We start from the raw sequence: 14,808 nt of genomic DNA, 5'->3' as shown, positions 1-14,808 counted from the left end.
AACGAGCAGCCCGCGTCCCTCAGGACACGAGGAAAGCCACCTTCAGAAGGTTCCCTGGTCTAGAGGGTCCCGGTGGAGACAGAAGCCCTGGAGTGGGTCAGTCCCCGCGGAGGGAAGGGAGGGACACCCGAGCAGCCACAGGAATGCGCTCAGGGAGCCCTGCACACCCTCCCCTCCCCTCCCCTCCTCTCCCCGGGGCAAAGGGAACCTCTCCCTGCCTCAGGGTTCCAGGCTCCCAAGTGAGGACACTCAGCAGGGTTCAGTTTAAGGTTCTGACCCAGATGACCTCCCCATTCACTGACACGGTCCCCATTCAGTGACACGGTTCCAGGACACAGAGCTCTTGACTTTCAGACTTCTCCATGTAAACAAATTGTACTCTGAGTTCCCCTACACTGTGGACGGAAAACCAACCTGTGGGAGTTTTAAGACTTAAGGAACCTCAGGGGCGCCTGGGTGGCTCAGTTGGTTGGGTGTCTGACTTCAGCTCAGGTCATGATCTCATGGTTCATGGGTTGGAGCCCGTGTCGGGCTGTGTGCTGACAGCTGGGAACCTGGAGCCTGCCTCGGATTCTGTGTTTCTCTCTCTCTCTGCCCCTCCCCCGCTGACGCTCGGTCTCTCCTTCAAAAATAAACATTAAAAAAAAAAAAAAAAAAAAAGACTTAAGGGAACCTCAGTTGCAACTTTAGAAAAGGCATAGGGGTCCACCCACCTCCACCCTACCCCTACAGGTGTATCCCCAGCCCCCCTGGGCTCAATAGCTTCTCAGCATGAAGGGCTCCTTCTCAGGTGGGTGTGAGCAGGTTAAGACACCTGCAGGGGGAGGCTCCCCAGGAACAAAGAATAACTGGGCCTTCAAATACTTACCTCTGCAGGCTCAAGGAAGGCCTTAGCTTAGAGCCCTGAGACCTCTGCCTCCAGCCCCCTACTAGAGTTGCTTTGAACCATGAGTCTTATTTCATTTTATTTTATTTTTTGAGACTTTATTTTAATTAATTATTATTATTACTTTTTTTTTTTTTAGAGACAGAGCATGTGTGCAAGTTGAGGAGGGGCAGAGGGAGAGAGAGAGAGAGAGAGAGAGAGAGAGAGAGAATCTTAAGCCCAGACACAGGGCTCCAGCTCACAACTGTGAGATCATGACCTGAGCCAAAATCAAGAGTTGAATGCCTAACCAACTGAACGACCCAGATGCCCTGAGATTTTAAGTACTCTCTGCCACCAACATGGGGCTGGAACTCACATCTCCGAGATCAAGAGTCCCATGATGCGTGTTATTTTAAATGACGCAAACCCAGTGTTTGAACAATCCAGCAAAATTTAAGGTGAAAGAAGGGAAGAAAATTGTAAGGCCCTTTGCTAGCTCAACAAGAAACCCCCCAAGTATCTATTGTATCCTGAAGGAAGAAAAAGTTACATTATTATTCCCATTGGGGGAAATTTCTATAGACTGTTAATCATACTTGAACACTTAGGTCTGTACGTCTGAACCGTGTAAACCCTTTTGAACTCACCCAAAATAAAAGAACAGACCTCAGGGGGCACCTGGGTGGTTAGGTCGGTTAAGCGTCCAACTCTTGATTTCAGCTCTGGTCATGATCTTGCAGTTCGTGAGATCCAGTCCTGCATTGGGCTATGCTCTGATATCTCGTAGCCTGCTTGGGATTCTCTCTCTCTCTCTCTCTCTCTCTCTCTCTCTCTCGCTCTCTCTTCCATTCCTCTGCTCTCTCTCTCTCTCGCTCTCAAAATAAATAAACTTAAAAAAAAAAAAACAACAGACCTCAGAATATTACTAACACGATCAAAGGAAGACTAAAGGGAAACAAATAACATACATGCGATGTAATTCTGGATTTTTTTTTTCCTGAAATTCACCTCCTTGCCTCTTTGGAAATATTTTACGTTGTGTTTCAAGCCGTGATTAAATAAATATTTATTAAAAAGCTGAGTCAAAAGCTAATAAATCTTTTTAAAACATAATTCAAACATTTTTTATTTTAGAGAGAGCATGCAAGCGTTGGAGGGGGCAGAGGGAGAAAGAAAGAGAATCTTAAAGCAGGCTCCATGATCAGCAAGGAGCCCATGGTGGGGCTCCATCCCCCACCCCGGATCATGACCGGGCTGAAATCAAGAGTCCAAGGCTCAACCGACTGAGCTACCCAGGCGCCCCTGAAGTTAATAAAGCTTATAACTCAGGTTAGGGCATCGCTGACTGGACAGAACACCAGGGAAAGTTTCAAAGAGCAACTGCCAGGGGCAGCTGGGTGGCTCAGCGGGTTAAGTGGCCGACTTCGGCTCAGGTCACGATGTCTCGGTTCCTGAGTTCGAGCTCCCCACCCCCCCACCCCCTCTCCATGGGGCTCTGTGCCGACAGCTCAGAGCCTGGAACCTGATTCACATTCTGTGTCTCCCTCTCTCTGCCCTTCCCCCATTCGTGCTCGGTCTCTCTCTGTCTCTCAAAAATGAGTAAATGTTAAAAAAAAAAAAAGAAAGAAAGAAAGAATGTCATGTTGGGTTATAATGCAAAGTATAAAATAAATACCCGTGACCCATACGGTTTATTGAATGAGTGGGTAAAATCATAAATGCAGGAGATGAGTAAATATTCCATGCAGAAAAATTCCAAATATTGTACGGACATATTCTTCCTGAAGGAGATGAGGTATAACTCCTACTCCTGAAATGTAGGGTCTCTGTATAATGGATACCTTGCAAAGAATACAGTAGGAAATGGGAACAAGAGTGAAGTTTATAATGGAGAAATTCGAGAAACACCTTGCCCTGGTGTTAAAGGTCACTAAGCCGGGATGAGTGCTCTTAAGAACACACACTTGTGATATTGTGACTTATGAAAAGAAACATATATTTGGTCTTTGGTTCCGAGCACTGGAGCTCCTAAAATCCCTTGGAATTTCCTTCGATAAAAGCAATAAAGGTGCCTCTTGTGATGTTAATGAGGTGACTTTGGAGAAGCCCTCGGGTTACCTAAGAATGGGGTCTGGTTGCCAGGGGAACCAATCCCGTGATTAAAAAGTTGTAACTTTCAGTCCCAGCCCCTGACCTCCAGGGGAGGTTGAATCCATAGCCCAAGGCCAGTGATTTAATCAGTGCTGCCTGTGTAATGAGGGCTTCATAAAAACTCAAAAGGACAGGGTTTGGGAGAGCTTTTCAGTGGGTGAACCTGTGGAGATTGGAGGAGAAAGTAAGGCATGTAAATTTCACATCCCTTTCTCCATAGCTTGCCCTTTGCATGTTCCATCTGGCTATTCCGGAGTTAGGTTCTTTAGACAACATTTCTCAGAGTTCTGTGAGACATGTTAGCAGATTAATCATTAACCATTGTTTTTCTTTTGGTTCCATAAAGTACCTCTCAATAACCCAATGTAACTACCTGCACCATGTAGGTCTAACTTTGGGGGCCCACCTGCATCACCCCCTCCTGAAATGAGACACAACTTCAACTGAACCGATCCATTCTTAGGACTAAGAGGCTGGATAATGAGTTATGAGCTATCTACCAACTCGGGATAGGTTCAAACCTACAATACGCCAGGTGGCCCAAGATGTTAAAATATTCCCTAATATTATGGAAGTCTTTGCATAGATTCCTGGGACCCCCAAGATCTCAGACTTAGTTTTACTGTCGGACCCTTCAAGTTTGGGACGATGACTATGGACTGGACTTCAGACTATTGTCTGTATAACTATCATAGGATCTGCTACTATAATCCTATTTAGATGTGTACTGTCTGGGTTACAACATGCCCTAACCCTGATTTTTTAGCCCATCAGCTTTACCAGCAGTTGATGTCCTCACCATTGAATCTGATACCTGTGTGTCACAGGGTGGATTGTAGTGTAATCCCTGACAGTTTTTCGTTTTTCTTTTCTTTTTCTTTTTTGTAATGCAAGTGCCTGATTTAGGTTTTGATTGACAAGGCATTCACTTCAAAGAGGCATCCACTTCAAAGACGGTATCTCAGATAATACACATTGCCGGCCACAGGACTAGGTCAAGAACCAGGCCACCTCCCCCCACCAGCATGCCTTTGTTTTAGAGATCTTGGTTGATTTCAGTAACCCGACTATTTGGGGCACTTGTCTTTTGTTTTCCTGAACTTTAAATTCTTGCTCTTTTGTTTTCGATTCAACAACAATGAGTGAGCCAGAGAAACCCTAGGTCCCCACCCTCACTCTGATAAAAGCAGAATCCCTGCCTTGTGTTCTCTCTCTGTCTCTGTCTCTCTCTACTGGTGATCTTGCTCTGTGGTCCCTGGTGTGCTGTGTTAAGTTCCAGGTCTTATAAGTAATAAACCTCTGAGGCACCTGGGTGGTTCAGTAGGTTGAGCGTCCGACTTTGGCTCAGGTCACGATCTTGCAGTTTGTGAGTTCGAGCCCTGTGTCGAGCTCTGGGCTGACAGCTCAGAGACTGGAGCCTGCTTCGGATTCTGTCTCCCTCTCTCTCTGCCCCTCCCCTGCTCATGGTCTCTCTCTCAAAAATAAATAAACATTAAAAAATAATAATAAACCTTTATTTTTTCAAAGTTTCCAAATGAATGTTGCTGAAGGGCATCGTGCGGTTACAATGAGAACCACAAGATTTGGTCCAGTCATAATCTTGGTTCGGAAAGGGGCATGTGGGAAGCTCACGGGAGCCTAAGTGAGTGCCCCAGGCATTTATAGCCCAAAGCATTACTATTAATAAGCTGAGACTGGCACAAATATAAATGAAATAAGACAAAAGAAGTCAAATACCATATGATTGCACTTATATATGGAATCCAAAAACCCCGAAAATAAACCAACAACAAAAATTGAGCTCAAAGCTACAGATTAAACATTGGTGGTGGCAAGGGGCTGGGGGTGGGGGGCAGGAGAAATGGGTAAAGGGGGTAAAAAGGTACAAACTTCTAGTTATAAAGTAAATAAGTCATGAGGATATAATGTACAACATAGTGACTATAGTTAATAATACTGTACTGCATATCTTATTTTGTTTTTGTACTGCATATTTTAATGTTTATTTATTTTTGAGAGAGAGACAGAGACAGAGCACAAGTGGGGACGGGGGGCAGAGAGGGAGAGACACAGAATCCAAAGCAGGCTCCCGGCTCCGAGCTGTCAGCCCAGAGCCCGACTCAGGGCTCGAACCCACAAACCGTGAGATCATGACCTGAGAGCAAAGTCAGACTCTTAACCGACTGAGCCACCCAGGCACCCCAGTACAGAACATTTTAAAGTTGCTAAAAGTAAATCTTCAAAGTACTCATCACAAGAAAAAATATCTTGTGACTATGTGGTGAGGGATGTTAACTATGCCAACTCTGGCGATCGTTTCACAATATATACTGATAACAAATAATTATAACTAACATAGAGGCTAAGGGCAGGAAGCGAGTGCAGAAAGCACAGTCTGACCCCCCCCCCCCCCCCCCCGCCTTTGTCTCCAGAAAGCAGAAAGAAAATTCTCCATGTGAAAGGTACCCTCCCTGCACTAAGAGGTAAAGAGACATCCTTAACACCAGAAATAGGGAATTTGGAGCCAAGAAGGCTGTCTAAACAAACCTTGTTACTTCTTACTAATTTACTACCCTGGCCAAATTCTGTTTAGAATTCCTCACTAATTGAAACTCTTGCACAAAGAGTTCTTTGTCTTGTCAATTCCTCACAGATTTACTGTCTTTGTCTAAAACGTGTAAAAACTTGCTGCCTTGGTCATTTTTTTAGGTCTCGATTTTCTTGTAAAACCTAACAAGACTCTTTTTTTTTTTTTTCTCCTGTTAATCTGTTTCAGCTCAATTTCATTCTTAGACCAGCTGCAAGAACCTTGAAAGATGGAAGGACATTTTTCCTCCTCAACGCTAATATAATGTTGTATGTCAATCATACCTTATAAATTATACCTTATAAAAAAATTCTTTTTAAAAAGGACTTGTGTTCCCAAACATGCTCAGGCCCCGTCATATATATTTTCCCCCGTTTTAAATGTCATGCTGCTATTCTTATGCAGTTTTATGGTTCGGTGGCTTAGATGACGCCCAGTAAATGCTGGATGTTAAAGGGTTGTTTTTAAAAAAAAATAAAATAAAATAAAATAAAATAAAATAAAATAAAGGGTTGTTTTTGTTTTTTTTTTTTAATATGACTGATGGTGGTCACAGTCTCTACCAGGATTCAGAGGAAAGTCAAGGCTGTTTTTCAAATGGAGAGAAGTTTTCCAGAGAAGGTATGACCACACAGTAAAGTTTTAGGGGTTCGGCATTGTGATTCTTCCCTTTGAGGTTTCCATAAGCATCAGTTCCGTGTAATACATCATCAGTTCTGGGCAATAAGATCCAAGTAGAAAGGCAGTTGCACCTCTATGTGGACATGAGGCAGGACTTTTTCTGTTCTGGGCAGAACACCACAAAACTGGTAATGTTATGTGTCACCGGGTAAATGACTCTGAGTAGCGGGCTCAAATGGCTCCAAATCTAAACATTTCCATTGATTTAAAAAAAAAAATTTAATGTTTATTTATTTTTGAAGGAGAGAGAGACAGAGTGTGAGTGGGGGAGGGGCAGAGAGAGAGGGAGACACAGACTCCGAAGGAGGCTCCAGGCTCCAAGCCGTCAGCACAGAGCCCGACGCGAGGCTCGAACTCACGGACCGTGAGATCATGACCTGAGCTGCAGTCGGACGCTCAAACGACTGAACCACCCAGGCGCCCCTCCATTGATTTTTAATAACAACCTTATGGAAGGCAGTAACTTGATTCCACATTACAGGTGGTATTTCATCCTGTTCTCAGGCGACTGAAACCCTAGAAAATGCATAAACATGCACGGGCTGTGCACATTCACAGCATTGTACCCCAACACCTGATTTGCATGTGCCTGTACTCTCTTTTTGACGAAGATAAGCATTGTTGACCCAGCATTGATAAGCAGGGTGGACGAGACAATGAACATCTGCTGTTGTCACTGCCAAGAAATGGAAAATCAAATGTGATGCACAACACAGGCAGAAGGGCAGAGAGCAGAAGTTGCATACCTGATCCCACAAAGCTTGTTCCTAGGAATGATACTGCGTTTGGAAAACAGCTATGATTGACATTCCTACCTATTGAAGTTTGTGATATTCTAAACTCACTCTCCATCGTCTTGTAACGAACATACAGATTAAAGAAGGAAGTTGAGCGCCTGGGTGGCTCAGTGGGTTAAGCGTCCAACTTCCGCTCAGGTCACGATCTTGCAGTTTGTGGGTTCGAGCCCTGCGTTGGGCTCACTGCTCTCAGTGCAGAGCCTGCTTTGGGTCCTCTGTCCCCCCCTTTCTCTGTCCCCCCCTCCCCCACTGTTGCATGCTCTCTCTATCTCTCTCTCAAAAATAAATAAACGTTGAAGAAAAAAAGAGGAGGGTAATTAAAAAAGCACCCCTGTATGTCTCAGGTCTTTGATGATAAAACTTATCTCCGCAGTTCCTCTATGGATAAAGTGTTACTTTCGGGGTGACGCTTTTGGTGGGGAACAGATCAAGAAGCACCCACTTGATGTTCCCATCAGAATATGCCTTGATAGGGGCACCTGGGTGGCTCGGTCGGTTAAGCGTCCGACTTGGGCTCAGGTCACGATCTCGCGGTCCGTGAGTTCGAGCCCCGCGTCAGGCTCTGGGCTGATGGCTCGGAGCCTGGAGCCTGTTTCCGATTCTGTGTCTCCCTCTCTCTCTGCCCCTCCCCTGTTCATGCTGTGTCTCTCTCTGTCTCAAAAATAAATAAACGTTAAAAAAAAAAAAAAGAATATGCCTTGATAAATATTTTACTCATTAAAAAGTACCTCTATTTCCACTACATACCTTGGGCCTAATGATCTAATCTATTTTCATAACTTTATTAGGCATGTATAGTTTATAATTGTGTAAAATTTGTGAATGACCCGTGAATGTCTTTATTGAAACATTTATATTTTGTTTTTGATGTATAAAAACAATTTAAACTCTTAATAATATTACCTTTTACCCTATATTATTGGTATTTCTATATCTTTTATTATTATCAATGATGCATTTACATTTTTCAGTTTTCAAATGGATTTATCTTTTCTTCAAATGGATTTATCTTTTTCTCCCCCCAAATTTTAATGTTTATTTATTTTTTGAGAGAAAGAGTGAGACAGAGCATGAGAGGGGGAGGGGCAGAGAGAGAGAGAGGGAGGCACAGAATCCAAAGCAGGCTCCGGGCTCCAAGCTGTCAGCACAGAGACCGACGTGGGGCTTGAACTCATGAACTGCAAGATCATGACCTGTGCCAAAGTGGGCCGCTCAACCAACTGAGCCACCCAGGCGCCCCTCCATGTATTTATCTTTGAGGCACCTGGGTGGCTCTGTTGGTTGAGCATCCGACTTCGGCACAGGTCATCACCTCACGGTTCATGAGTTTAAGCCCCACAGTGGGCTCTCTGCTGTCAGCTCAGAGCCTGCTTCTGATCCCGATTTGGATCCTCTATCCTTCTTCCTCTCTGCACCACCCCAGCTCCAACTGGCATGTGCTCGCTCTCTCTCTCTCTCAAAAATAAACATTAAAAAATGTATTTATTTTTTAGGGGCACCTGGGTGGCTCAGTCAGTTGGATGTCCGACTTCAGCTCAGGTCATGATCTCGAAGTCCGTGAGTTCGGGCCCCGCGTCGGACTCTGGGCTGACAGCTCGGAGCCTGGAGCCTGCTTCGGATTCTGTGTCTCCCTCTCTCTCTCTCTGCCCCACCCCTGCTTGCTCTCTGTCTCTCAAAACTGAATAAACATTAAAAAAGATTTTTAAAAATGTATTTATTTTTGATTTACATTTTTTCCTTTGTATGCCAAGACTTCCACTGCCTAACCATACAAAAATACTTTATGATTTTTCTTTTTAGTTTTTTGTTTTATCTTTTTTAAACCTTTAACTCTTTAATCCATACAGAATGTATTTGGATAGAGCAGATAGGAGAGTTATAGCCTAGCACAGCTTATCACCTATTTTGTTACATCCTTCTGTCTGTTTATAGACTTCCAAGGGACCATCTGACTATTCCACAGTTTCTCAACATTGACACGACTGATATTTTTGATCAGGTGATGTTCTTTGTCAGAGGGCACACGATGTTGTGTCTTAGAGGATCCCTCGATGTCTGCCGCAGGGCTACCGCCTGCTTGAGTCACGACAACCAAAAATGTCTCCGGATATTGCCAAATATCCCCGAGCGGCAGAATCATCTCCCTGTCCCATGACAAACAGCCGATCAGTGCCTAGGGTGGCCACAGCCCATTGGATGGTCATTTCTTGTTAGTTTTGTCATTGGTGCATCTGTTGAAAGTTGAATTTCCTTCTTTACTTGCGCTAATTTCCTGATTACCCTTTGGCTTTATTCGCAGACATATAATTTAGAATTATTTTATTACAGGACAGGAAAGAAGATCCTGAGGCTAATTCGCCTGGAAACTTCTTTAACTTTTGTGTGGCTGTAGGTAGAGAGAACTGCATCACTGAGTTCAGGCGTCCTCCATGCACCAAAGTCGATGATATTACGACGGAGGCCATGCTTCTGTCACTTCATCAGGAGACACTAGACTTCTGTCCGCATAGATCCCGCACGTGGTGTTAGACTGTGACCTCCAAAAAAATTAAAAAAAAAATTTTTTTTTAATGTTTATTTATTTTTGAGAGGGAGACAGAACGTGATGGGGGGGAGGGACAGAAGGAGGGAGACACAGAATCCAAAGGAGGCTCTGGGCTCTGAGCTGTCGGCACGGAGCCCGAGGCGGGGCTCGAACCCGCGAACTGTGAGATCGTGACCTGAGCTGAAAGTCGGATGCTTAACCCCACTGAGCCGCCCGCCGGCCAGGCACCCCTGCAAATCTCAGATATATTTTGCAAGACGTGATTTTAGTCCAATCATTTCTGTTGTGTATACGGTATGGATTTACGCAACGTGCAGCAAATCGGCGCCTTCATCGGTGGTGGTGGTTTTCCAGTCACTTCCCCTTTAGTTTGCTAAGTAAACAACACCGTCATCTCCACTGACGACACTTGCTTCTTCCGTCCTGCATTCTCCATATTGGTCGTTGTGATTTCTGACATGAGGTTAGAGATGAAAGCAATGATAAGTAACTGGGGTGTGGATCAACATCTTTGGATTTGGTTTGGTTCCGTTCCTCCTTTCAGTGGGAGGAACGGTTCATCGAGCTCTGCTCCCAACCATCTCGAATGAGTCCTAGGCCTGCCTGGCACCCAGTGTGTCTGCAAGTGTCCATCGGAGCTGGACCAAAGGTGACGAACACTACTCGGCACCCTCTTCAGATGTCAACCGGGGGGCAAGAGGGACGGATTCCAACCCCGGGGATCTTAATAAGGGTAGAGGGGAAGAACAAAGATGTGTCCGAGTGGCACAAAGGGGTCCGCCCTCGGTGTTCAACTATCCGTCCCAAGTTCGTAACAACAGGTGGCGTGTGTTCAGTGGCAAAGCTTGGTCTGAGTCGGACAGCCTGGTGCCGAATCCGAGCGCCCTTAACTGACAGCCTGTGTGACATGAGACGGGGCTCTTTGCTCTGCTGCCTCTCAGTTCCCTCTTAGGAAATGGGATCACGTTATTACTTCCACGTCAGGAAATCTGTGAAGGTGAAGAGTAACGAGCCGATCCACCTACGGTGCTGAGCGGGGTGCCTCCTCCTTAGCAAGCCTCCTGACAGTGTCTGTTATTAGTGCTAACATTCCTGGGGGGCCTGGGTGGCTCAGGAGGGTAAGTGGCCAACTTCGGCTCAGGGCATGATCTCGCGGTCTGTGAGTTCGAGCCCCGCGTCGGGCTCTGTGCTGACAGCTCAGAGCCTGGAGCCTGCTTCCGATTCTGTATCTCCCTTTCTCTCTGCCCCTTCCCTGCTCAGGCTCGCTCTCTCTCTCTCTCTCTCTCTCAAAAATAAATAAACATTAAAAAAATTTTTTATTGGGGCGCCTGCGTGGCTTAGTCGGTTGAGTGTCTGACTTTGGCTCAGGTCATGATCTTGCGGTCGGTCAGTTCAAGCCCTGCGTTGGGCTCTGTGCTGACAGCTCGGAGCCTGGAGCCTGCTTTGGATTCTGTGTCTCCCTCTCTCTCTGCCCCTCCCCTGCTCGTACTCTCTCTCTCAAAAATAAACATTAAAAAAAATTCAAACAAAAATTTTTTATTAGTGTTAACATTCCTGTTACTATTCTCATTGTGATTGTCTTCATCATCTCTATGAAGACTTAAGAAGCAAAACGTCTCTCAGTGGAAGATATGACATTTTACACTGCAGATGAATCGATGTCCCTGGAAATGTAAGATTGCACCTGGCCTATAAAACTACTGAGAGGTCATGGTTTTATTTATTTTTTTTGGACGTTTATTTATTTATTTTGACAGACAGCGCGAGCACATGTGCAGGGGAGGAGCATAGAGAGGCAGAGAGAGAATCTGAAGCAGTCTCGGGCTCTGAGCCCTCAGCAGAGAGCCTGACATGGGGCTCGAACTCATGAACTGCAAGATCACGACCTGAGCCAAAGTCGGGCGCTTAACTCACTGAGCTACCCAGGTGCCCCGAAGTGATGCTTTTAATAAGATTCTTTGGGAGTGCGTGGGTGGCTCAGTCAGTTAAGTGTCTGACTTTAACTCAGGTCATGATCTTGATGTTCGATGTTTGTGCATTCGAGCCCTGCATCGGGCTCTCTCCCGTCAGCTGGGAGAACACTTCAGATCCTCTGTCCCCCTCTCTCTCTGCCCCTCCCCAGCTTGTTCGCGCTTTCTCTCTCTCTCTGAAAAATAGATACACGTTTAAAAAATAATAACATTCTATGATGACTATTTTGATTTCTTGTTCGGGTGGTACTTTCTTGTACTTTGAAACCTTCACTAAGTAAATGCTGTGATTACTTGGTTTTGGTAATTCATGCCTTCCCCATCAGGTGGAACCATTTAATTGATTCTCCCTCCCACTCCCACCTCAAACACCATGTCAGTATTCCAATCAGACCATGAAGAAACAATTAAAAAAAAGAGCGTAAGCCTGTATCTTGACATTTTTCCATTTGAAGAGAGTTCATGTTTTCCACCACAAGAAGGATCAGTTGTTCCCTTGTCTTTCATTCAGAGCTGAGAACAGCTTCTTGAACCTTGGGTAATGCATTTCATGAGGGGTATATAGTTCAAGGTCATGGGGAAAATATCTCCATATGTACAAAGAAATCCTTGAGTCCTGTAAGGAGAGCTCTTGATGGGTTAAGAGGACATCTTATAGGATGGGTCTTGAGATTTCAGGGGCTTTCCTCAGTGCAGGGGGCTGGATGCACCAGCACCCTAAGTACATTCCGGCCCTCATATTTGCCATGATTCCACACCAGCAACAACTACCTGCTCTTACCAAACACAACCTCAAGATAGCATGTCTGATAGTATGCCAACCACAGTGATTAAAGGGCCCTTGAGACCTAAACGTAAGACAGGAAGCCATCAAAATCTTAAGAGGAGAAAGCAGACAAAAACCTCTTTGACCTTGGCTGCAGCAACTTCTTACTCAACATGTCTTCGGAGGCAAGGGAAACAAAAGCAAAATTGATCTATTGGGACCTCATCAAAATAAAAAGCTTCTGCACAGCAAAGGAACCAAGCAGCAAAACTAAAAGGCAACCGACAGAATGGGAGAAGATATTTGCAAACGGCGTATCAGATCAAGGGTTAGTATCCAAAATCTATAAAGAACTTCTCAAACTCAACACCCAAAAAACAACTAATCCAGCGAAGAAATGGGCAAAAGACATGAATAGACACTTCTCCAAAGAAGTCATCCAGATGGCCAACCGGCACATGAAAAAATGCCCAACATCACTTATCATCAGGGAAATACAAATCAAAACCACAATGAGATACCACCTCATGCCTGTGAGAATGGCTAACGTTCAGGCTACAACAGACGTTGGCAAAGATGCAGAGAAAGAGGCTCTCTTTTGCACTGCTGGTGGGAATGCAAGCTGGTGCAGCCGCTCTGGAAAACAGTATGGAGGTTCCTCAAAAAAGCTAAAAATAGAACTACCCTATGACCCAGCAATTGCACTACTAGGCATTTATCCAAGGGATACAGGTATGCTGTTTCGAAGGGGCACGTGCACCCCAGTGTTTATAGCAGCACTCTCAACAATAGCCAAAGTATGGAAAGAGCCCAAATGCCCATCGATGGATGAATGGATAAAGATGTGATATATATATATATATATATATATATATATATGTACACAATGGAATATTACTTGGCAATCAAAAAGAATGAAAGCTTGCCATTTGCAACTACGTGGATGGAACCAGAGGGTATTATGCTAAGCGAAATTAGTGAGAGAAAGACAAATATCATATGACTTCACTCATATGTAAAATCTAAGATACAAAACAGATGACCGTAAGGGAAGGGAAGCAAAAATAATATAAAAACAGGGAGGGGGACAAAACATAAGAGACTTTTAAATATGGAGAACAAAGAGAGGGTTACTGGAGGGGTTGTGAGAGTGGGGGTGGGCTGAATGGGTCAGGGGCATTAAGGAATCTACCCCTGAAATCATTGTTGCGCTACATGCTAACTAACTTGGATGTAAAATTAAAAAAATAAATAAAGAAAAATAAAAAAGAATAAAGAAAAGAAATGGTAGTTTTGCATGCTGTATTGGAGAGGATGCCTGTCACAGAGTGATTCCATCATTGTCAGCATGATGGTTACTCTCTGGTATCCTAGATTCATCAATCAGTGGGATTGCTATTCTGACGAAACCCAGTTTTCTGATAAATTTCATTATAGATGGATTATAGACGGATTAAATCATGTGATCACTAGAAAGGGACGGATCATGACGGCGGGGGGAGGGTGTGGGGGTGGAGGGGCGGGTGTGACTGAATCACCGGTAAGAAAGAGTCCCTGCTTACGATTTCCATGCGATCCCAATTTTTCATGTCAGAAACGTTTTCTAAATTTAACCATTCTAAACCCAGAAGCCAGTTTCCATCTGAAGCGATGGTTTGTTTTTGGTTCCAGTGACGTTTTTCTGAATCTGACCTAAGTTCTGGAAGGATGCCCGCCTAATGCACCCCTGCTATCTGCCTGTGCACCTTTTTGACAAAAGTACTGTGTCAGACTCCCATTTTGCAACAGGCGAAGACCGAAATGTAGCTAGATTCATTATTGTGTCTGGAGAGGTGACTTTAAATAATTTTTTTTTTTTTTTAATTTGTTCACTTATTTTTGAGAGAGAAGGAGCGAGCACGAGCAGCAGAGGGGCAGAGAGAGGGAGACGGAGAATCCAAAGCAGGTTCCACCCTGTGGGCGCAAAGTCCTAGGTGGGCTTGGAACCCACCAATCGTGAGATCACCACCGGAGCTGAAGTCGCGCGCTTAACCAACTGAGCCGCCCTGGCGCCCTTGGAGACATGATTTTTTTAAGTGTCTGTGTTTGCAAAGAAGTGTCAGAGTTCTGGGAGCGGACAGGCAGTACTGCGCTTCCACCCACACGTTCCTGGATAGGGCGCCTCCTGGCCGGAGTTAAGCGCCGACACCTAACCTCCGGCGCCCGCTGTCACTCAGGCGTGAGGGGGCGAGGCCTTGAGAACTGTCCAATCAGGGGCGGCGGCGGCGCGGTGGGTGGGGCGCCGCTCCGCAACCACCCCGGACGTCCCTGCGCTTTTCAGCCTCTCTGGGGATCGCGGGTCGCCTGTATTTAAAGGTGCCACGTTGCTCAAGCCGCCGTTATTTCGCGCTGTGAGCTACACCGGGGGCAGTGCTCTAAGGACGGCCGCCGGGGGACCCAGGAA

At 45.2% G+C, this 14,808-nt stretch overlaps 1 protein-coding gene across 1 annotated transcript in view; it reads left to right on the top strand.

The window, feature by feature from the left end:
- Window positions 1–10,850, top strand: part of LOC132678239 (zinc finger protein 670-like) — a 39,759-nt gene extending 28,909 nt beyond the window's left edge. The window contains exons 5-6 of the mRNA XM_081791724.1: window positions 6,163–6,227; window positions 8,578–10,850. Of these exons, the coding sequence (XP_081647850.1) occupies window positions 6,163–6,227; window positions 8,578–8,766 (254 nt within the window). The 3' untranslated portion in view covers window positions 8,767–10,850. The remainder of the gene's footprint in view (window positions 1–6,162; window positions 6,228–8,577) is intronic.
- Window positions 10,851–14,808: the final 3,958 nt, after the last annotated feature.

This window comes from Panthera onca, chromosome A2 (genome assembly GCF_046562875.1).
Source record: "Panthera onca isolate mPanOnc1 chromosome A2, mPanOnc1 haplotype 2, whole genome shotgun sequence".
Taxonomy (NCBI): domain Eukaryota; kingdom Metazoa; phylum Chordata; class Mammalia; order Carnivora; family Felidae; genus Panthera; species Panthera onca.
Note: the sequence above shows the minus strand (reverse complement) of the source record. Positions and strands in the feature narration are given on the sequence as shown.